The 24,997-nt window shown below is 41.6% G+C and overlaps 1 protein-coding gene across 2 annotated transcripts in view; it reads right to left on the bottom strand.

Moving 5' to 3' along the window:
- CRISPLD2 (cysteine rich secretory protein LCCL domain containing 2) overlaps positions 1 to 24,997 on the bottom strand; it is a 62,308-nt gene that overhangs the window by 29,819 nt on the left and 7,492 nt on the right. The window contains exon 2 of one of the 2 annotated variants that reach the window (XM_056525485.1): positions 20,981 to 21,259. In XM_056525485.1, the coding sequence (XP_056381460.1) occupies positions 20,981 to 21,211 (231 nt within the window). In that variant the 5' untranslated portion in view covers positions 21,212 to 21,259. The remainder of the gene's footprint in view (positions 1 to 20,980; positions 21,260 to 24,997) is intronic. The other variant, XM_056525486.1, reaches the window with a different exon arrangement.

Raw genomic sequence — 24,997 nt, 5'->3', positions numbered from 1 at the left:
GACATCACTGAGAATACATCTTATCCATTCACTAGAGAACAGCAGTGACATCACTGACAATACATCCTATCCTTTCACAAGAGAACAGCAGTGACATCACTGAGAATACATCCTATCCATTCACTAGAGATCAGCAGTGACATCACTGAGAGTACATCCTATTCATTCACTAAAGGAGAGCAGTGACATCACCGAGAATACATCCTATCCATTCACTAGAGAACAGCAGTGACATCACTGAGAATACAGCCTATCCATTCACTAGAGTACAGCAGTGACATCACTGAGAATACATCCTATTCATTCACTAGAGAACAGCAGTGACATCACTGAGAATACATCCTATCCTTTCACAAGAGAACAGCAGTGACATCACTGAGAATACATCCTATCCATTCACTAGAGATCAGCAGTGACATCACTGAGAGTACATCCTATTCATTCACTAAAGGAGAGCAGTGACATCACTGAGAATACATCCTATCCATTCACTAGAGAACAGCAGTGACATCACTGAGAATACATCCTATCCATTCAATAGAGAACAGCAGTGACATCACTGAGAATACATCCTATCCATTCACTAGAGAACAGCAGTGACATCACTGAGAATACATCCTATCCATTCACTAGAGAACAGCAGTGACATCAATGAGAATACATCCTATCCATTCACTAGAGGAGAGCAGTGACATCACTGAGAATACATCCTATCCATTCACTAGAGAACAGCAGTGACATCACTGAGAATACATCCTATCCATTCACTAGAGAACAACAGTGACATCACTGAGAATACAGTCTATTCATTCACTAGAGAACTTCAGTGACATCACGGAGAATACATCCAATCCATTTACTAGAGAACAGCAAGGACATCACTGAGAATACAGTCTATCCATTCACTAGAGAACAGCAGTGACATCACTGAGAATATATCCTATCCATTCACTAGAGAACAGCAGTGACATCACAGAGAATACATCCTATCCATTCACTAGAGAACAGCAGTGACATCACTGAGAATACATCCTATCCATTCACTAAAGAACAGCAGTGACATCACTGAGAATACATCCTATCCATTCACTAGAGAACATCAGTGACATCACTGAGAATACAGTCTATCCATTCACTAGAGATCAGCAGTGACTTCACTGAGAATACATCCTATCCATTCACTAGAGAACAGCAGTGACATCACTGAGAATACATTCTATCCTTTCACTAGAGAACAGCAGTGACATCACTGGGAATACATCCTATCCATTCACTAGAGATCAGCAGTGACATCACTGAGAGTACATCCTATCCATTCACTAGAGGAGAGCAGTGACATCACTGAGAATACATCCTATCCATTCACTAGAGAACAGCAGTGACATCACTGAGAATACATCCTATCCATTCACTAGAGAACAGCAGTGACATCACTGAGAATACATCCTTTCCATTCACTAGAGAACAGCAGTGACATCACTGAGAATACATCCTATCCATTCACTAGACAACAGCAGTGACATCACTGAGAATACATCCTATCCATTCACTAGAGAACATCAGTGACATCACTGAGAATACAGTCTATCCATTCACTAGAGATCAGCAGTGACTTCACTTAGAATACATCCTATCCATTCACTAGAGATCAGCAGTGACATTACTGAGAATACAGTCTATCCATTCACTAGAGAACAGCAGTGACATCACTGAGAATATATCCTATCCATTCACTAGAGAACAGCAGTGACATCACTGAGAATACAGTCTATCCATTCACTAGAGAACAGCAGTGACATCACTGAGAATACAGCCTATCCATTCACTAGAGAACATCAGTTACATCACTGAGAATACAGTCTATCCATTCACTAGAGAACAGCAGTGACATCACTGAGAATACATCCTATCCATTCACTAGAGAACATCAGTGACATCACTGACAATACAGTCTATCCATTCACTAGAGAACAGCAGTGACATCACTGAGAATACATCCAATCCATTCACTACAGAACAGCAGTGACATCACTGAGAATACAGCCTATCCATTCACTAGAGAACAGCAGTGACATCACTGAGAATACATCCTTTCCATTCACTAGAGAACAGCAGTGACATCACTGAGAATACATCCTATCCATTCACTAGAGAACAGCAGTGACATCACTGAGAATACATCCTTTCCATTCACTAGAGAACAGCAGTGACATCACTGAGAATACATCCTATCCATTCACTAGAGAACAGCAGTGACATCACTGAGAATACATCCTATCCATTCACTAGAGAACATCAGTGACATCACTGAGAATACAGTCTATCCATTCACTAGAGATCAGCAGTGACTTCACTTAGAATACATCCTATCCATTCACTAGAGATCAGCAGTGACATTACTGAGAATACAGTCTATCCATTCACTAGAGAACAGCAGTGACATCACTGAGAATATATCCTATCCATTCACTAGAGAACAGCAGTGACATCACTGAGAATACAGTCTATCCATTCACTAGAGAACAGCAGTGACATCACTGAGAATACAGCCTATCCATTCACTAGAGAACATCAGTGACATCACTGAGAATACAGTCTATCCATTCACTAGAGAACAGCAGTGACATCACTGAGAATACATCCTATCCATTCACTAGAGAACATCAGTGACATCACTGACAATACAGTCTATCCATTCACTAGAGAACAGCAGTGACATCACTGAGAATACATCCTATCCATTCACTAGAGAACAGCAGTGACATCACTGAGAATAACGTCTATCCATTCACTAGGGAACAGCAGTGACATCACTGAGAATACATCCTATCCATTCACTAGAGAACAGCAGTGACATCACTGAGAATACATCCTATCCATTTCATAGAGAACAGCAGTGACATCACTGAGAATACATCCTATCCATTCACTAGAGATCAGCAGTGACATCACTGAGAATACATCCTATCCATTCACTAGAGAACAGCAGTGACATCACTGAGAATACATCCTATCCATTCACGAGAGAACATCAGTGACATCACTGAGAATACAGTCTATCCATTCACTAGAGATCAGCAGTGACTTCACTGAGAATACATCCTATCCATTCACTAGAGATCAGCAGTGACATCACTGAGAATACAGTCTATCCATTCACTAGAGAACAGCAGTGACATCACTGAGAATACATCCTATCCATTCAATAGAGGAGAGCAGTGACATCACTGAGAATACATCCTATCCATTCACTAGAAAACAGCAGTGACATCACTGAGAATACATCCTATCCATTCACTAGAGAACAGCAGTGACATCACTGAGAATACAGTCTATCCATTCACTAGAGAACAGCAGTGACATCACTGAGAATACATCCTATCCATTCACTAGAGAACATCAGTGACATCACTGACAATACAGTCTATCCATTCACTAGAGAACAGCAGTGACATCACTGAGAATACATCCAATCCATTCACTACAGAACAGCAGTGACATCATTGAGAATACAGCCTATTCATTCACTAGAGAACAGCAGTGACATCACTGAGAATACATCCTATCCATTCACTAGAGAACAGCAGTGACATCACTGAGAATAACGTCTATCCATTCACTAGGGAACAGCAGTGACATCACTGAGAATACATCCTATCCATTCACTAGAGAACAGCAGTGACATCACTGAGAATACATCCTATCCATTTCATAGAGAACAGCAGTGACATCACTGAGAATACATCCTATCCATTCACTAGAGATCAGCAGTGACATCACTGAGAATACATCCTATCCATTCACTAGAGAACAGCAGTGACATCACTAAGAATACATCCTATCCATTCACTAGAGAACATCAGTGACATCACTGAGAATACAGTCTATCCATTCACTAGAGATCAGCAGTGACTTCACTGAGAATACATCCTATCTATTCACTAGAGATCAGCAGTGACATCACTGAGAATACAGTCTGACCATTCACTAGAGAACAGCAGTGACATCACTGAGAATACATCCTATCCATTCACTAGAGAACAGCAGTGACATCACTGAGAATACATCCTATCCATTCAATAGAGGAGAGCAGTGACATCACTGAGAATACATCCTATCCATTCACTAGAGAACAGCAGTGACATCACTGAGAATACATCCTATCCATTCACTAGAGAACAGCAGTGACATCACTGAGAATACATTCTATCCATTCACTAGAGAACAGCAGTGACATCACTGAGAATACATCCTATCCATTCACTAGAGAACAGCAGTGACATCACTGAGATTACAGCCTATCCATTCACTAGAGAACAACAGTGACATCACTGAGAATACATCCTATCCTTTCCCTAGAGAACAGCAGTGACATCACTGAGAATACATCCTATCCATTCACAAGAGATCAGCAGTGACATCACTGGGAATACATTCTATCCATTCACTAGAGATCAGCAGTGACATCACTGAGAATATATCCTATCCATTCACTAGAGAACAGTAGTGACATCACTGAGAATACATCCTATCCATTCACTAGAGATCAGCAGTGACATCACTGAGAATATATCCTATCCATTCACTAGAGAACAGCAGTGACATCACTGAGAATACATCCTATCCATTCACTAGAGAACAGCAGTGACATCACTGAGAATACATTCTATCCATTCACTAGAGAACAGCATTGACATCACTGAGAATACATCTTATCCATTCACTAGAGAACAGCAGTGACATCACTGACAATACATCCTATCCTTTCACAAGAGAACAGCAGTGACATCACTGAGAATACATCCTATCCATTCACTAGAGATCAGCAGTGACATCACTGAGAGTACATCCTATTCATTCACTAAAGGAGAGCAGTGACATCACCAAGAATACATCCTATCCATTCACTAGAGAACAGCAGTGACATCACTGAGAATACAGCCTATCCATTCACAAGAGTACAGCAGTGACATCACTGAGAATACATCCTATTCATTCACTAGAGAACAGCAGTGACATCACTGAGAATACATCCTATCCTTTCACAAGAGAACAGCAGTGACATCACTGAGAATACATCCTATCCATTCACTAGAGATCAGCAGTGACATCACTGAGAGTACATCCTATTCATTCACTAAAGGAGAGCAGTGACATCACTGAGAATACATCCTATCCATTCACTAGAGAACAGCAGTGACATCACTGAGAATACATCCTATCCATTCAATAGAGAACAGCAGTGACATCACTGAGAATACATCCTATCCATTCACTAGAGAACAGCAGTGACATCACTGAGAATACATCCTATCCATTCACTAGAGAACAGCAGTGACATCAATGAGAATACATCCTATCCATTCACTAGAGGAGAGCAGTGACATCACTGAGAATACATCCTATCCATTCACTAGAGAACAGCAGTGACATCACTGAGAATACATCCTATCCATTCACTAGAGAACAACAGTGACATCACTGAGAATACAGTCTATTCATTCACTAGAGAACTTCAGTGACATCACGGAGAATACATCCAATCCATTTACTAGAGAACAGCAAGGACATCACTGAGAATACAGTCTATCCATTCACTAGAGAACAGCAGTGACATCACTGAGAATATATCCTATCCACTCACTAGAGAACAGCAGTGACATCACAGAGAATACATCCTATCCATTCACTAGAGAACAGCAGTGACATCACTGAGAATACATCCTATCCATTCACTAAAGAACAGCAGTGACATCACTGAGAATACATCCTATCCATTCACTAGAGAACATCAGTGACATCACTGAGAATACAGTCTATCCATTCACTAGAGATCAGCAGTGACTTCACTGAGAATACATCCTATCCATTCACTAGAGAACAGCAGTGACATCACTGAGAATACATCCTATCCTTTCACTAGAGAACAGCAGTGACATCACTGGGAATACATCCTATCCATTCACTAGAGATCAGCAGTGACATCACTGAGAGTACATCCTATCCATTCACTAGAGGAGAGCAGTGACATCACTGAGAATACATCCTATCCATTCACTAGAGAACAGCAGTGACATCACTGAGAATACATCCTATCCATTCACTAGAGAACAGCAGTGACATCACTGAGAATACATCCTTTCCATTCACTAGAGAACAGCAGTGACATCACTGAGAATACATCCTATCCATTCACTAGAGAACATCAGTGACATCACTGAGAATACAGTCTATCCATTCACTAGAGATCAGCAGTGACTTCACTTAGAATACATCCTATCCATTCACTAGAGATCAGCAGTGACATTACTGAGAATACAGTCTATCCATTCACTAGAGAACAGCAGTGACATCACTGAGAATATATCCTATCCATTCACTAGAGAACAGCAGTGACATCACTGAGAATACAGTCTATCCATTCACTAGAGAACAGCAGTGACATCACTGAGAATACAGCCTATCCATTCACTAGAGAACATCAGTGACATCACTGAGAATACAGTCTATCCATTCACTAGAGAACAGCAGTGACATCACTGAGAATACATCCTATCCATTCACTAGAGAACATCAGTGACATCACTGACAATACAGTCTATCCATTCACTAGAGAACAGCAGTGACATCACTGAGAATACATCCAATCCATTCACTACAGAACAGCAGTGACATCACTGAGAATACAGCCTATCCATTCACTAGAGAACAACAGTGACATCACTGAGAATATATCCTTTCCATTCACTAGAGAACAGCAGTGACATCACTGAGAATACATCCTATCCATTCACTAGAGAACAGCAGTGACATCACTGAGAATACATCCTTTCCATTCACTAGAGAACAGCAGTGACATCACTGAGAATACATCCTATCCATTCACTAGAGAACAGCAGTGACATCACTGAGAATACATCCTATCCATTCACTAGAGAACATCAGTGACATCACTGAGAATACAGTCTATCCATTCACTAGAGATCAGCAGTGACTTCACTTAGAATACATCCTATCCATTCACTAGAGATCAGCAGTGACATTACTGAGAATACAGTCTATCCATTCACTAGAGAACAGCAGTGACATCACTGAGAATATATCCTATCCATTCACTAGAGAACAGCAGTGACATCACTGAGAATACAGTCTATCCATTCACTAGAGAACAGCAGTGACATCACTGAGAATACAGCCTATCCATTCACTAGAGAACATCAGTGACATCACTGAGAATACAGTCTATCCATTCACTAGAGAACAGCAGTGACATCACTGAGAATACATCCTATCCATTCACTAGAGAACATCAGTGACATCACTGACAATACAGTCTATCCATTCACTAGAGAACAGCAGTGACATCACTGAGAATACATCCTATCCATTCACTAGAGAACAGCAGTGACATCACTGAGAATAACGTCTATTCATTCACTAGGGAACAGCAGTGACATCACTGAGAATACATCCTATCCATTCACTAGAGAACAGCAGTGACATCACTGAGAATACATCCTATCCATTTCATAGAGAACAGCAGTGACATCACTGAGAATACATCCTATCCATTCACTAGAGATCAGCAGTGACATCACTGAGAATACATCCTATCCATTCACTAGAGAACAGCAGTGACATCACTGAGAATACATCCTATCCATTCACGAGAGAACATCAGTGACATCACTGAGAATACAGTCTATCCATTCACTAGAGATCAGCAGTGACTTCACTGAGAATACATCCTATCCATTCACTAGAGATCAGCAGTGACATCACTGAGAATACAGTCTATCCATTCACTAGAGAACAGCAGTGACATCACTGAGAATACATCCTATCCATTCAATAGAGGAGAGCAGTGACATCACTGAGAATACATCCTATCCATTCACTAGAAAACAGCAGTGACATCACTGAGAATACATCCTATCCATTCACTAGAGAACAGCAGTGACATCACTGAGAATACAGTCTATCCATTCACTAGAGAACAGCAGTGACATCACTGAGAATACATCCTATCCATTCACTAGAGAACATCAGTGACATCACTGACAATACAGTCTATCCATTCACTAGAGAACAGCAGTGACATCACTGAGAATACATCCAATCCATTCACTACAGAACAGCAGTGACATCACTGAGAATACAGCCTATTCATTCACTAGAGAACAGCAGTGACATCACTGAGAATACATCCTATCCATTCACTAGAGAACAGCAGTGACATCACTGAGAATAACGTCTATCCATTCACTAGGGAACAGCAGTGACATCACTGAGAATACATCCTATCCATTCACTAGAGAACAGCAGTGACATCACTGAGAATACATCCTATCCATTTCATAGAGAACAGCAGTGACATCACTGAGAATACATCCTATCCATTCACTAGAGATCAGCAGTGACATCACTGAGAATACATCCTATCCATTCACTAGAGAACAGCAGTGACATCACTGAGAATACATCCTATCCATTCACTAGAGAACATCAGTGACATCACTGAGAATACAGTCTATCCATTCACTAGAGATCAGCAGTGACTTCACTGAGAATACATCCTATCTATTCACTAGAGATCAGCAGTGACATCACTGAGAATACAGTCTGTCCATTCACTAGAGAACAGCAGTGACATCACTGAGAATACATCCTATCCATTCACTAGAGAACAGCAGTGACATCACTGAGAATACATCCTATCCATTCAATAGAGGAGAGCAGTGACATCACTGAGAATACATCCTATCCATTCACTAGAGAACAGCAGTGACATCACTGAGAATACATCCTATCCATTCACTAGAGAACAGCAGTGACATCACTGAGAATACATTCTATCCATTCACTAGAGAACAGCAGTGACATCACTGAGAATACATCCTATCCATTCACTAGAGAACAGCAGTGACATCACTGAGATTACAGCCTATCCATTCACTAGAGAACAACAGTGACATCACTGAGAATACATCCTATCCTTTCCCTAGAGAACAGCAGTGACATCACTGAGAATACATCCTATCCATTCACAAGAGATCAGCAGTGACATCACTGGGAATACATTCTATCCATTCACTAGAGATCAGCAGTGACATCACTGAGAATATATCCTATCCATTCACTAGAGAACAGTAGTGACATCACTGAGAATACATCCTATCCATTCACTAGAGATCAGCAGTGACATCACTGAGAATATATCCTATCCATGCACTAGAGAACAGCAGTGACATCACTGAGAATATATCCTATCCATTCACTAGAGAACAGCAGTGACATCACTGAGAATACATTCTATCCATTCACTAGAGAACAGCAGTGACATCACTGAGAATACATCCTATCCATTCACTAGAGAACAGCAGTGACATCACTGAGAATACAGCCTATCCATTCACTAGAGAACAGCAGTGACATCACTGAGAATACAGCCTATCCATTCCATAGAGAACAGCAGTGACATCACTGAGAATACATCCTATCCATTCCCTAGAGAACAGCAGTGACATCACTGGGAACACATTCTATCCGTTAACTAGAGAACAGCAGTGACATCACTGAGAATACATCCTATCCATTCCCTAGAGAACAGCAGTGACATCACTGGGAATACATTCTATCCGTTAACTAGAGAACAGCAGTGACATCACTGAGAATACATCCTATCCATTCACTAGAGAACAGCAGTGACATCACTGAGAATACAACCTATCCATTCACTAGAGGAGAGCAGTGACATCAATGAGAATACATCCTATCCATTCACTAGAGAACAGCACTGACTTCACTGAGAATACATCCTATCCTGAGAATACATCTTATCCATTCACTGAGAATACATCTTATCCATTCACTAGAGAACAGCAGTGACATCATTGAGAATACATCCTATCCCTTCACTAGAGAACAGCAGTGACATCACTGAGAATATATCCTATCCATTCACTAGAGAACAGTAGTGACATCACTGAGAATATATCCTATCCATTCACTAGAGAACAGCAGTGACATCACTAAGAATACATCCTATCCATTCACTAGAGATCAGCAGTGACATCACTGAGAATACATCCTATCCATTCACTAGAGAACAGCAGTGACATCACTGAGAATACATCCTATCCATTCACTAGAGAACAGCAGTGACATCACTGAGAATACATCCCATCCATTCACTAGAGAACAGCAGTGACATCACTGGGAATACATCCTATCCATTCACTAGAGAACAGCAGTGACATCAATGAGAATACATCCTATCCATTCACTAGAGAACAGCAGTGACTTCACTGAGAATACATCCTATCCTGAGAATACATCTTATCCATTCACTGAGAATACATCTTATCCATTCACTAGAGAACAGCAGTGACATCACTGAGAATACATCCTATCCCTTCACTAGAGAACAGCAGTGACATTACTGAGAATATATCCTATCCATTCACTAGAGAACAGTAGTGACATCACTGAGAATATATCCTATCCATTCACTAGAGAACAGCAGTGACATCACTGAGAATACATCCTATCCATTCACTAGAGATCAGCAGTGACATCACTGAGAATACATCCTATCCATTCACTAGAGAACAGCAGTGACATCACTGAGAATACAGCCTATCCATTCACTAGAGAACAGTAGTGACATCACTGAGAATATATCCTATTCATTCACTAGAGAACAGCAGTGACATCACTGAGAATACATCCTATCCATTCACTAGAGATCAGCAGTGACATCACTGAGAATACAGCCTATCCATTCACTAGAGAACAGCAGTGACATCACTGAGAATACATCCTATCCATTCACTAGAGAACAGCAGTGACATCACTGAGAATACATCCTATCCATTCACTAGAGATCAGCAGTGACATCACTGAGAATACATCCTATCCATTCACTAGAGAACAGCAGTGACATTACTGAGAATACATCCTATCCATTCACTAGAGAACAGCAGTGACATCACTGAGAATACATTCTATCCATTCACTAGAGAACAGCAGTGACATCACTGAGAATACATCCTATCCATTCACTAGAGAACAGCAGTGACATCACTGAGAATACATCCTATCCATTCACTAGAGAACAGCAGTGACATCACTGAGAATACATCCTATCCATTCACTAGAGAACAGCAGTGACATCACTGAGAAAACATCCTATCCATTCACTAGAGAACAGCAGTGACATCACTGAGAATACATCCTATCCATTCACTAGAGAACAGCAGTGACATCACTGAGAATACAGCCTATCCATTCGCTAGAGAACAGCAGTGACATCACTGAGAATACAGCCTATCCATTCACTAGAGAACAACAGTGACATCACTGAGAATACAGCCTATCCATTCACTAGAGAACAGCAGTGACATCACTGAGAATACATCCTATCCATTCACTAGAGAACAGCAGTGAAATCACTGAGAATACATCCTATCCATTCACTAGAGAACAGCAGTGACATCACTGAGAATACATCCTATCCATTCACTAGAGAACAGCAGTGAAATCACTGAGAATACATCCTATCCATTCACTAGAGAACAGCAGTGACATTACTGAGAATACATCCTATCCATTCACTAGAGAACAGCAGTGACATCACTGAGAATACATTCTATCCATTCACTAGAGAACAGCAGTGACATCACTGAGAATACAGCCTATCCATTCACTAGAGAACAGCAGTGACATCACTGAGAATACATCCTATCCATTCACTAGAGAACAGCCGTGACATCACTGAGAATACATCCTATCCATTCACTAGAGAACAGCAGTGACATCACTGAGAATACAGTCTATCCATTCACTAGAGAACAGCAGTGACATCACTGAGAATACATCATATCCATTCACTAGAGAACAGCAGTGACATTACTGAGAATACATCCTATCCATTCACTAGAGAACAGCAGTGACATCACTGAGAATACATTCTATCCATTCACTAGAGAACAGCAGTGACATCACTGAGAATACATCCTATCCATTCACTAGAGAACAGCAGTGACATCACTGAGAATACATCCTATCCATTCACTAGAGAACAACAGTGACATCACTGAGAATACATCCTATCCATTCACTAGAGAACAGTAGTGACATCACTGAGAATACAGCCTATCCATTCACTAGAGAACAGCAGTGACATTACTGAGAATACATCCTATCCATTCACTAGAGAACAGCAGTGACATCACTGAGAATACATTCTATCCATTCACTAGAGAACAGCAGTGACATCACTGAGAATACATCCTATCCATTCACTAGAGAACAGCAGTGACATCACTGAGAATACATCCTATCCATTCACTAGAGAACAACAGTGACATCACTGAGAATACATCCTATCCATTCACTAGAGAACAGCAGTGACATCACTGAGAATACATCCTATCCATTCAATAGAGAACAGCAGTGACATTACTGAGAATACAGCCTATCCATTCACTAGAGAACAGCAGTAACATCACTGAGAATACAGCCTATCCATTCACTAGAGAACAGCAGTGACATCACTGAGAATACATCCTATCCATTCACTAGAGAACAGCAGTGACATCACTGAGAATAAATCCTATCCATTCACTAGGGAACAGCAGTGACATCACTGAGAATACATCCTATCCATTCACTAGAGAACAGCAGTGACATTACTGAGAATACAGCCTATCCATTCACTAGAGGACAGCAGTGACATCACTGAGAATACATCCTATCCATTCACTAGAGAACAGCAGTGACATCACTGAGAATACATCCTATACATTCACTAGAGAACAGCAGTGACATTACTGAGAATACATCCTATCCATTCGCTAGAGAACAGCAGTGACATCACTGAGAATACATCCTATCCATTCACTAGAGAACAGCAGTGACATCACTGAGAATACATCCTATCCATTCACTAGAGAGCAGCAGTGACATCACTGAGAATACATCCTATCCATTCACTAGAGAACAGCAGTGACATCACTGAGAATACATCCTATCCATTCACTAGAGAACAACAGTGACATCACTGAGAATACATCCTATCCATTCACTAGAGAACAGCAGTGACATCACTGAGAATACATCCTATCCATTCACTAGAGAACAACAGTGACATCACTGAGAATACATCCTATCCATTCACTAGAGAACAGTAGTGACATCACTGAGAATACATCCTATCCATTCAATAGAGAACAGCAGTGACATTACTGAGAATACAGCCTATCCATTCACTAGAGAACAGCAGTAACATCACTGAGAATACAGCCTATCCATTCACTAGAGAACAGCAGTGACATCACTGAGAATACATCCTATCCATTCACTAGAGAACAGCGGTGACATCACTGAGAATACATCCTATCCATTCACTAGAGAACAGCAGTGACATCACTGAGAATAAATCCTATCCATTCACTAGGGAACAGCAGTGACATCACTAAGAATACATCCTATCCATTCACTAGAGAACAGCAGTGACATTACTGAGAATACAGCCTATCCATTCACTAGAGGACAGCAGTGACATCACTGAGAATACATCCTATCCATTCACTAGAGAACAGCAGTGACATCACTGAGAATACATCCTATACATTCACTAGAGAACAGCAGTGACATTACTGAGAATACATCCTATCCATTCGCTAGAGAACAGCAGTGACATCACTGAGAATACATCCTATCCATTCACTAGAGAACAGCAGTGACATCACTGAGAATACATCCTATCCATTCACTAGAGAGCAGCAGTGACATCACTGAGAATACATCCTATCCATTCACTAGAGAACAGCAGTGACATCACTGAGAATACATCCTATCCATTCACTAGAAAGCAGCAGTGACATCACTTTGAATACAGCCTATACATTCACTAGAGAACAGCAGTGACATCACTGAGAATACAGCCTATCCACTCACTAGAAAGCAACAAGAACATCATTGAGATATACTTGATCTGTCCGTTTTTATCCATCATATGTAACAGTAAATCCTTTTGCTTATATCACCCCATATCAGTTATATAGATATATATGTTTTTCTTTGTGAAGAGGGGGTCGTAGAGGTCTATTTAGTTTTATAAAGTAAGTACACAGTAGTTCACTGACGTTCCCTGGCGCTCGGTAAACCTTACCCTTTCCCGTCAGAGGAGTAATGTCTCTATGGATGACGTGGCCTCATTTTCCATACAGTAACACTACAGCTACAGCATATAGATTTTTTTTACATTTGGTTTTGGCTGCGATCCACTTACTCCAGTTCTGGAAAATCTACAGGATAACAGAATCTCAGAAGCTGAACGGTCAAGTCTTCGCACTGAGGATTTGGTATATTTTATGGCAGCAGCAGCATATCCTGTACACAGCTGCTTCCCCACATCTTCTGCCAAGAGTCTCCACTACAAATGAAACACTATTCCGAACGTCCAGCTACAATGAGAGATAATCCAGCACTTAGCTTCTGGCCGACCACTACCCTCCTCTTGGGGATGATGCAGTAGATTTTTTTCTTCTACATGTAAATAGATTAATTTATGATGAAAAGTTCAATGTCTGATAAGTTGATGTTCAATTAGGAAATTTCATTTATTAAGTTATGATATCAGATTGGTGGGATCCAGTGGTAGAAACCCATTCTGATGTCAGTCTTCACAAAAATAAATAGGAGCCTTTCACAGGTCATTCCTATTCATTGCTTTAAAGGGAATCTGTCATCAGTATCACCCGCACTAACTTATTGGTATAGGCATGTAGTGCGGGTAACGCCATGACAATGGAACTTACCATGTGCTGATGTGTGCCTCTGTTCCTTTGTTATTCATCTTTTTTTGATTATGCAAATTAAGTAGCTTGGTGCATACGGGGCATTCCCAAGCACCGAGTGTTTTGTGACATCCGGCCTGTATTTCCATGGTAAACAACCTCCTCCTTTGTGCGGATTCTGCTCCCCTGTGAAATCTACTCGCAAGAGAGATTTCACAGAGGAGAAGGATCAGTACAGGGGAGGAGGGTGTTTACTATGAAGATCCAGGTTGGACGACACAGAACACTTGGTGCTTGGGAATGCCCCATATGCACCAAGCTACTTAATTTCATTTTGCAGTATTACGAAAACTTGGAATGACGGAGGAACGGAGGCATGCTTAAGAAAATGGTAAGCAGCATCGCCATCAGCATCACCCGCACTACACGCCTATACCATAAAGTTATTGCGGGTGATACTGATGACAGATTCCCTTTAAAGCAATGAATAGGAGTCACAGTGACCTATGAAAGGCTCCCATTTATTTTAGTGAAGACTGAGATCAGGAGTGGTTTCTACTACTAGATCCACCATTCTGATGTCAGATGGGGTACAAAAACCTTGATTTCGGGAATAGGGGGGCACATTGCACACAACTTAGTTAGCTGCCATCCTGGAGCCAACCAGACATTAGGGGTAGGGCCAACTAACCTGATTTGCATTGTTGCTTTGACTCCAAGCACTGATTAATAAATGATCTATGCGACCAAATCACCCTATAGCTAATCAGATCAGTGCAATACTGATAATATCACCCTGCAGTTAACTAAACCCTAAGTACAATAATAGTAATAGTAGATCTCCCTGCAATATTGCACTGATCTGATTGGCTGCAGGGAGATCTACTATTATATTAATAATTAGTGTTGAGCGGCATAGGCCATATTCGAATTCGCGAATATTCGCGAATATATGGACGAATATTCGTCATATATTCGCGAATATTCGCATATTCGTTATATTCTCGTTTTATTTTCGCATATGCAAAATTCGCGTATGCGAAAATTAACATATGTGAATATTAGCCCATACAAAATTAGCATTCGCGAAAATTCGTATATGCGAAAATTAGCATATGCTAATTTTCGTATATGCGAATTTTCGCACACCAGTCTCTCACAGTAGTATTAGAGCCTTCTTTACACCACACAAGCTGGAAAAAGAGAGGGATGATCACTGTGATGTGTACTGTGAAGAGAAAAAAAAACAAAAAAAAACGAATATTCGTAATTACGAATATATAGCGCTATATTCGTGAAATTCGCGAATTCGCGAATATGCGATATTCGCGAATAATATTCGAATTGCGAATATTCGTGAGCAACACTATTAATAATACTAGATCACCCTGCAGTTAGCCAAACATTCAGTATAGTCATAGTAGTAGATCACTCTGCAGGCAATTAGATCATGAAAATGTTGATTTTCGGTAGAGACCTGTATGAGGCAGGGAGCCACCTCTGCCAGTCAACATCCATATTTATGACATTTTGTTTGTACATTGCTACCATTAGTGTAGGATGCATTTTTCATATGTGGCCCTGGTGCAGGATCAGCAGATGGTACACTACTCTTCTACCTGCCACTTTCCCTAAAATGCTCCTTCTCATAAAGTCACTTCAGGTCACCTCGGACCATGAGGTGAGGTCCTGAGGCTGTAATTTTCATGGCAAACATTCCGGCTGCGTCTGCCAGCTCTTCCCTGTACTTTTCCACAGCCCTAGAATAAGGCTCTTTCTTGCCTGGCTGTCTCTGTGGGCAGAGAATTTACCTCCAATAAACTGACTCTGGCTTCAGATATTTTTCACCTAATCTATTCTTGTAGCCATAATAACCCCTTCATTGCCAAAGCATCTAGGCACTGCAGAGAGTGGCAGAACCATCAACACTGGGCCAGGTATCCACTGAAGAGCGACCATTGCCTCCCCGTATTGTGCGCAAATCAGTTTTGACAGAAAACCCCATTGATAGACAACCATATGTGATATATTAGAGACCACTACTAATGTGGTGTCCCGGTACCGTATTTCATACTGTACCTTTGTAGAGGTCCCCATAGTCAGAGTCCCTAGGAACATTGGGGTCCCTCTTCTATAGTTATCCCCTTGTCACCCCTCAGTTAATTCATATTTGTATAGAAGTTCATATAAATATAAGTATAAATATGTATATATTCAAATGCCTACCCGTTCAGCGTAGCAGGACCTGCGGGTCACGTGATTAGGTTTAGAACTCTATGGTTTTGCTACAGGACCTTTGGAGGTTCTCATGACGTGTTCACCATCAATGCAATGTAACGGTGAGTGACAGTTGTTATGAACCAATCCAAAACGGCCAGCCCCGGTCAATATAAGGGAGCTGCGCCATCTTGATCGCTCTCTTGGGTTGCTGACTCTGGAAGAGGTAGGACCTCTGCAGCTTACAAGACAATTTACTAGGCCAAAGCCTTGCGGCCTCGGCCTATATCAAAGCGGTTATACTAAGCAATTCCCTGCGAGATCACTGGACCTAAACGCACCCTTAAATCCAGTGGATCTATGCTACAAAATCTCTGAGAAGCTAAATTGAGCTTATCTGATCCCAACCAACTGTCAATCGCTGCTCAGCTATATCTTTGGAGACTCTGTTATCTGGACTGTTACTATTGCTGCATGTACAGATATTCTTCAGTAAAAGTTCCTGCAAGTTTTCAGTTAACAGTGGTCCTTTACTCTACATTCACCTATTGCTCTTGGGAAGGGTGGCAATAGGTCTATCAAGATTACAGAATTTAACCCTCACCCTGGCGTCACGAGTGACAAGGGTTAACAGCACCCTTTACTATTCTGAACAGCAACACCCTAACTACCCTACATCCCCACAAGGCTTTTTCCCCCAAGGTTACCACACTAACATGTAAATTCTGTAGTTCTGCTGCTGCCTAGCATATTGTTTTGGGGACAGACACAAGGCCTTTGTTTTCGGCTACAATACTGCTCTATGAATCTCCTAACCTCTCTGGCATTCATTGAGGGGAGACGCAACTGATGGGGGAAGGAATTTCTGGGTGACTGTTTTAGTGGAACTGAAAATGGTGTTTTTCTTAGATCCAGTAGGTGGCACTGGAAAAGGCGGCGGAATAAAGAGTGATGGATTTTAAGTGCAAGAAAATCCTATGTTCGTGTTCCTAATCTGATGAAACAAATGATCATCACACTCCTCTCCTGAAATATTCTGAAATGCTCGGAGGACCCAGCCCTTTCACTATGCATCTTTTATTCTGAAAACCCCAAGATTATCCGTCTAGAACAGTGGTCTTCAACCTGCGGACCTCCAGATGTTGCAAAACTACAACTCCCAGTATGCCCGGACAGCCGTTGGCTGTCCGGGCATACTGGGAGTTGTAGTTTTGCAACATCTGGAGGTCCGCAGGTTGAAGTTGGCTGTCCGGGCATACTGGGAGTTGTAGTTTTGCAACATCTGGAGGTCCGCAGGTTGAAGACCACTGTTCTAGAAGGTACCTGCTTCTCCCACTATGTAATGCTCAGTTGTTGATTTCCCAAGGGATCAGTACACTACTCTCCTAAAAAATACTTTGGGGTGAATTTATCACTGCCTTATTTATTTTATTTAGGTGTATATTTTCCGCATGTGCTGTTTTGTACAAAATGTGGTGAATTTTAAACATCCCTGTATCGGAAATGAAAACTCACTTTGCAGCCTTTTTTTTTTTTTTTAGACAGTTTTGCTAAACTCACTTGGTACGTTTTTTCACTGGTTGTGCATGCAGAGGTCAGAAATGTATGAAATGTGAATTTTCACAAATATACAAGGCAAAGCACAGAAATATTTGCAAATCTACACCATCCCATGTATATTTGCATTAAATGTATCACTACATTGTGAAAGCTTTTAATAAATTTCCCTCAACTGCAAAATTCAACGCAAAAAAAAAAAAGCATAGAGAAAAAACAACTACACGCAAGGACTAATGATAATTTCCCCCCCTATGCTGTGGGGAGGACCTCCAACTTCTACTTTGATTGTTTTGGACACTATCAGTTGGATTATTTATTGGAAGAAGATTTGATATAGCAAAACAGGTTAAAAAAAATATCAGAATTTCTAGACTACAGGGTGGGTCATTTATATGGATACACCTTAATAAAATGGGAATGGTTGGTGATATTAACTTCTTGTTTGTGGCACATTAGTATATGTGAGCGGGGAAACTTTCCAAGATGGGTGTTGACCATGGCGGCCATTTTGAAGTCGGACATTTTGAATCCAACTTTTGTTTTTTCAATAGGAAGAGGGTCATGTGACACATCAAACTTATTGGGAATTTCACAAGAAAAACAATGATGTGCTTGGTTTTAACGTAACTTTATTCTTTCATGAGTTATTTACAAGTTTCTGACCACTTATAAAATGTGTTCAATGTGCTGCCCATTGTGTTGGATTGTCAATGCAACCCTCTTCTCCTACTCTTCACACACTGATAGCAACACCGCAGGAGAAATGCTAGCACAGGCTTCCAGTATCCATAGTTTCAGGTGCTGCACATCTCGTATCTTCACAGCATAGACAATTGCCTTCAGATTACCCCAAATATAAAAGTCTAAGGGGTCAGATCGGGAGACCATAGGGGCCATTCAACTGGCCCATGATGACCAATCCACTTTCCAGGAAACTGTTCATCTAGGAATGCTCGGACCTGACACCCATAATGTGGTGGTCCACCATCTTGCTGGAAAAACTCAGGGAACGTGCCAGCTTCAGTGCATAAAGAGGGAAACACCTCATCATGTAGCAATTTCGCATATCCAGTGGCCTTGAGGTTTCCTTTGATGAAGAATGGCCCCACTATCTTTGTACCCCATATACCACACCATACCATCAACTTTTGTGTTCCAACAGTCTTGGAGGGATCTATCCAATGTGGGTTAGTGTCAGACCAATAGCTGTGGTTTAGTTTGTTAACTTCACCATTCACATAAAAGTTTGCCTCATCACTGAACAAAATCTTCTGCGTAAACTGAGGGTCCTGTTCAATTTTTATTTTGCCCATTTTGCAGCACCTGAAACTACAGATGCTGGAAGTCTGTGCTAGCATTTCTCCTGCGGTGTTGCTATCAGTGTGTGAAGAGTGGGAGAAGAGGGTTGCATTGACAATCCAACACAATGGGCAGCAAATTGAACACATTTTATAAGTGGTCAGAAACTTGTAAATAACTCATGAAAGAATAAAGTTACGTTAAAACCAAGCACATCATTGTTTTTCTTGTTACATTCCAAATAAGTTTGATGTGTCACATGACCCTCTTCCTTTTGAAAGAACAAAAGTTGGATTCAAAATGGCCGACTTCAAAATGGCCACCATGGTCACCACCCATCTTGGAAAGTTTCCCCCCTCACATATACTAATGTGCCACAAACAGGAAGTTAATATCACCAACCATTCCCATTTTATTAAGGTGTATCCCTATAAATGGCCCACCCTGTATATTTGGAGACATCTTGCGTACAGTGCAGGTAACCACTGGTCTCCTCATTCAAACTTCCTCTTTGTAAAAGTTTAACATTTTCCTTTTGGACATCAAACAATTATTCTCATAAAATCCTGGAGAATCTGGAGAACAGCGTGTTCAGTGGAGTCAGATATAAAGCACTGTTCGTCAGGTTCTGGTTGAACTACTTAGCCTTAATATGCAACGCCAACCCAAATACTCGGTTGCGCCTTGTTCTGTCTGTGAGTTCTCACTCCATTCTCAGCTCTGGGAAAGTGAAATCCTCTGTGACCAAAATAGATCCTGTAAGGCATGAAAGAGAAGAGTCCCTGTGCTAAGCAGAACTAGAGAACAGTCAGACACTGACCCACCATCTAGGGTAAAACCTCTCAAATCGGACCCTGCAAGTAATGGAATACAAAACTGGGCAACAACCAAGATGGTCCCCTGTACAGGGTTAATCCTCCTCCTTTACTAGAGCCCGGAATAAATAGCACTCTAAGTTATGTACAAATATAGAAGCAGAGGTGTATTACTAAGGTACTCCATACGTGTCCCCATTTAGAGGCCTGGGAAAGCTGAGTGAGAATCCTAGTGGCCACATTGGTTGTCACCTAGTTTTCTAGCAACAAATATTATAGACTTACCATGTATTCCATGTTTGAAGCTGATGGGTGGACCTGTCCTCGCAGCTTGTTGTGGAGTTGCAGGATTTCTTCCTTATCAGACCTAGAAATGGCTCTTCTGCTTCTTGAGTGTGGGGCACTGTCCTTGTATTTGCTCAATATATTCTCCAGGAAGGTGTTATTAGCCAGGAACATGCAGTGACACTGGTCCACAAGGAAGAGGGCACCGAGTGACAAAATCCACAGACTCATGATGACGATAGTGAGCTTACGTTCAGGAGGTGCTGGGAAAAGAAAAGTCTAAGATAAAAAGAGATATAGAAGCAATATTATAGCCAGGAGTCAGAGATGAGTCCATTATTCCCCCAACGCAGAACTGTAAGGGTCTATTCACACGTACAGTATTCTGCGCAGATTTGATGTGCAGGATTTGAACCTGTGTTCAGTCATTTAGTTACATTGAAATCTGCAGCAGAAAATCCTGCGCATCAGATCTGCGCAGAATACTGTACGTGCGAATAGCCCATAAAAGGGGATAAACCTTAGGTAACCTAAACTTGTCCCCTAACATAATAGTGTAAGCATCTAAATAGTTTCCATTATGATTTTGAGTACCACATTGCATTGCACATCCCAGCATCCGTGCAAGTACCTACAAAGTTGGTTAAGAGAGAGTTTATCGCTGCAGGTGGCGGTGTCACCATTTACTGTTTGAGTAGATGACACCAGGTTTCTGGATGTCATCCTGCAAGAGGAGAAAAGTTCAGTGAGCAGGATCTGTGCTTATGTGACAGTAAATGTTATGGTGCAAAGAGTAATGAAAGGGGAAGAGAAAAAGAAAGACGCGCCCCTAGTGAATTCAATTTAAACAGTTTGCAATCAAAGAAATATATGAATCCCACTCACCATATAGTGTTGCGCTAAGGGCACAACACCTATGTTCACCTGTAGAATGGATATCAATGGTCCTGCTGCTTGCAATCCTTCCGATCACTGTCTTCAATCATCGGTGGTAAATAGATGCAATGGGTAAAAAATAGATATTTTCTGCAGCGCTGGACCAATTGGGTTAAAAGGGACAAAGCTCTGATAGGTGAGTAAAATGGCATTTATTGGTAGCCCATACAACGCGTTTCTGGACCAAAATGGGCCCTTCGTCAGGATAAGGTGCTGAGGGTTCAGCACCTTGTCCTGACGAAGGGCCCATTTCGGGCCAGAAACGCGTTGTATGTGCTACCAATATATGCCATTTTATTCACCTATCAGAGCTTAGTCTCTTTTAACCCACTTGGTCCAGCGCTGCAGAAAATATCTATTATTTACCCATTGCATCCATGGTGCAAAGAGGGGCCATGTTAGGGGCCATGCTTGTAAGTGGGGCTAAGGTATGGCCAAATAAATGCAACATTTGATGCTAAGTGAGTGTGTACATATGAGCAGTAGGGAGTATGATGTGCAGTAAGACCTGCTCTGAGGTTGTAAAGAGTATGGGCTTGAATCCAGCCACCTATTGAAAGCTAGAGGGCTGAAGGAGACTAATGTGAATGATGGAGAGCCTGACTGAAGCTTTAAAGGAGTACTCTGGTGGAAACATTTTTTATTTTTAAATCAAATGGTGCCAGAAAGTTAACCAGATTTGTAAATTTCTTCTATTAAAAAATCTTTACACTTCCAGTACTTTTTAGCAGCTGTATGCTACAGAGGAAATTCTTTTCTTTTTGAATTTCTTTTTTGTATTGTCCACAGTGCTCTCTGCTGACGCCTCATGCCCATATCAGGAACTGTCCAGAGTAGGAGAAAATCCCATAGCAAACCTATGCTGCTCTGGATAGTTCCTGACACAGACACAGGTGTCAGCAGAGAGCACAGTGGACAATACAAAAAAGAAATTAAAAAATAAAAGAATTTCCTCTGTAGCATACAGCTGCTCAATAAGTACTGAAAGGATTAAGATTTTTAAATAGAAGTAATTTATAAATCTGTTTAACTTTCTGGCACCAGTGCATTAAAAAAAAAAAAAAAAAAAAAAAAAAAAGAAAGTTTTCCACCGGAGTACTCCTTTAAGCAGTTAAAAAAAAAGCCATGGAAATACACAGTTTATGCTACAATTGGAATCAGTGGTTCCAGAGATATCAAGAGTCCTCAGAGACACCAGTGCATTGATTGAATGGAAAAACCAAAGTCTGTCTTAAACCTTCCTTCTACAAAGGGAGACACACAGGTGGTACCAAGTGGTATGAGCAACTAAAGTTGTGTTGTGAAGAACAAAATAATATTGTTGGCTGTAATAAGAACAAGTTCATTGTGTAAAAGGGGTACTCCACTGCCCCAGCGTTCGGAACATTTTGTTCCGAATGCTGGGTGTGGGCTGTGGTAGTAGTGAACTCACGGCCTTACCCCCTCGTGACGTCCCACCATGGCCCCTCAATGCAAGTCTATGCGAAAGGGTTTTGGCGGCCGCTGATCAGGTTGATGCCTACTGTGCCCAGATAGGCCTGGCCGAAATCTTTGTTTTTCCCTATATGCTAATTAAGTGCTAACTGGCGCAGGCAGCGTTAACTGGCACTCTGACGTCAGCGCCGCTGGTTGCAGCGATACCCAGCTCATCAATATTCCCCCCTCCCTCTTCTCCCCGCTCTGTAATGAAGAGGGAGAGGCGGAGGAGTTACCCTGCCCTAATTGGCATATGGGGCGGATCCGGGCACAGTAGGTATCCAACTGATCAGCGTCCCCCACAGTGCCACTGGTTAGTGCGGGGGGGGGGGGGGGGGATTGTGGAGGAGCAAGCTGACAGTTTTCCTTTAAGGGTCAATGAGGCTGTATGAGGTTCAGGATGTTGCCGCCTTGCCCTGCATCATTCATGTACCAGTCTCAGTGCTGGAAGATGAGCCTCTCCGTCAAATCCATCAATCAAGGCAAGAAGGAGTGGGGGTGGGAGGAGGCATGCATGCTGCGGCTCACACAGCCTCCATGACACTTGAGCCCTGAACCTGATCTAAAGCTGATGGAGGGTTAAATTGAGTGGCCACATAGTAGTTAGCGACTGCTCTCCACTTGCATAAATGTTGGGTGTCAATGGCATACAAATTTGTCTGTTTCCAGCCACAGATGGTGAGGAGGAAATCCCTGTGAAAGGTAGCAGCCTATCAGTTTTTAGCAATGGAGAAGCTGAGTGGAAACAGACAAGTGGCTGGTGTAATACTGCAAAAGACACCTGAGGATAGGTGATCAGAGACCCACAACAGCACTGTTGGTTTGGACAAGAGCCGTACATCATGTTAGTCACAGCCTAACCTTCTGGGAAACCACTGTCTCCTTAGCCCCTGGTGAAGACAACTAAAATTAAGAGTTACACATGCATTGGGGGGGAATTTATCAAGAGATCAATTGGAGTAGTTGCCCAATGGAACCAGTTGCTTCTTTCATTTTAAGAGGTCTCGGAAAAATTCAAGCTTGAATCTGATTGGTTGCTAGGGGCAACTGATTCACGGTTCCTTTGCACAAGGTTTAATAAACTGACAGTATTTTGCAGCACTCCAGTGTATTCTCACAGCCGCTGAACACTTAAGCGTATTATACACCTTAGGTGAGAGAAAATGTCAGGCTTTTGTGCCGTTGCGTGAAAAGAAAAATAAAATAGTTTGTTTCACTACAAAAAGTGTTTGAAACGTTCCACTGGGAGTGACCCTCATCAGCCCCCACATCACAGGACAACTGAGGCCATTATATCCCCAACTCAACTGAGCCCAATACCCCCACATGACATCTCCCAACCAGCAAAAATCACTCAGTCATGAGAACTGCAGTGACTGTCTCTGAGCGATTAAACTGGAAGACCATGACGTCCATCAAGGAGGCAACCCCAAACCCCAAAACCCAGGGCAGAAACCGATCACTCCCAGGTGACCACTGTAATAACTATTATCCTTTCATATAGAACAAAAAGGTTCTGAAACAGCTCACTGGCATCATGGAAGTGATCTGTTCCCCCTCCCGCCATCTTGGCCCCTTAGCTTCTGCTTCTATGTCATGTTCAAG

This window comes from Hyla sarda, chromosome 6 (genome assembly GCF_029499605.1).
Source record: "Hyla sarda isolate aHylSar1 chromosome 6, aHylSar1.hap1, whole genome shotgun sequence".
NCBI lineage: Eukaryota > Metazoa > Chordata > Amphibia > Anura > Hylidae > Hyla > Hyla sarda.
The sequence above is the reverse complement of the archived record's forward strand: the minus strand, read 5'-3'. Positions and strand labels throughout refer to the sequence as shown.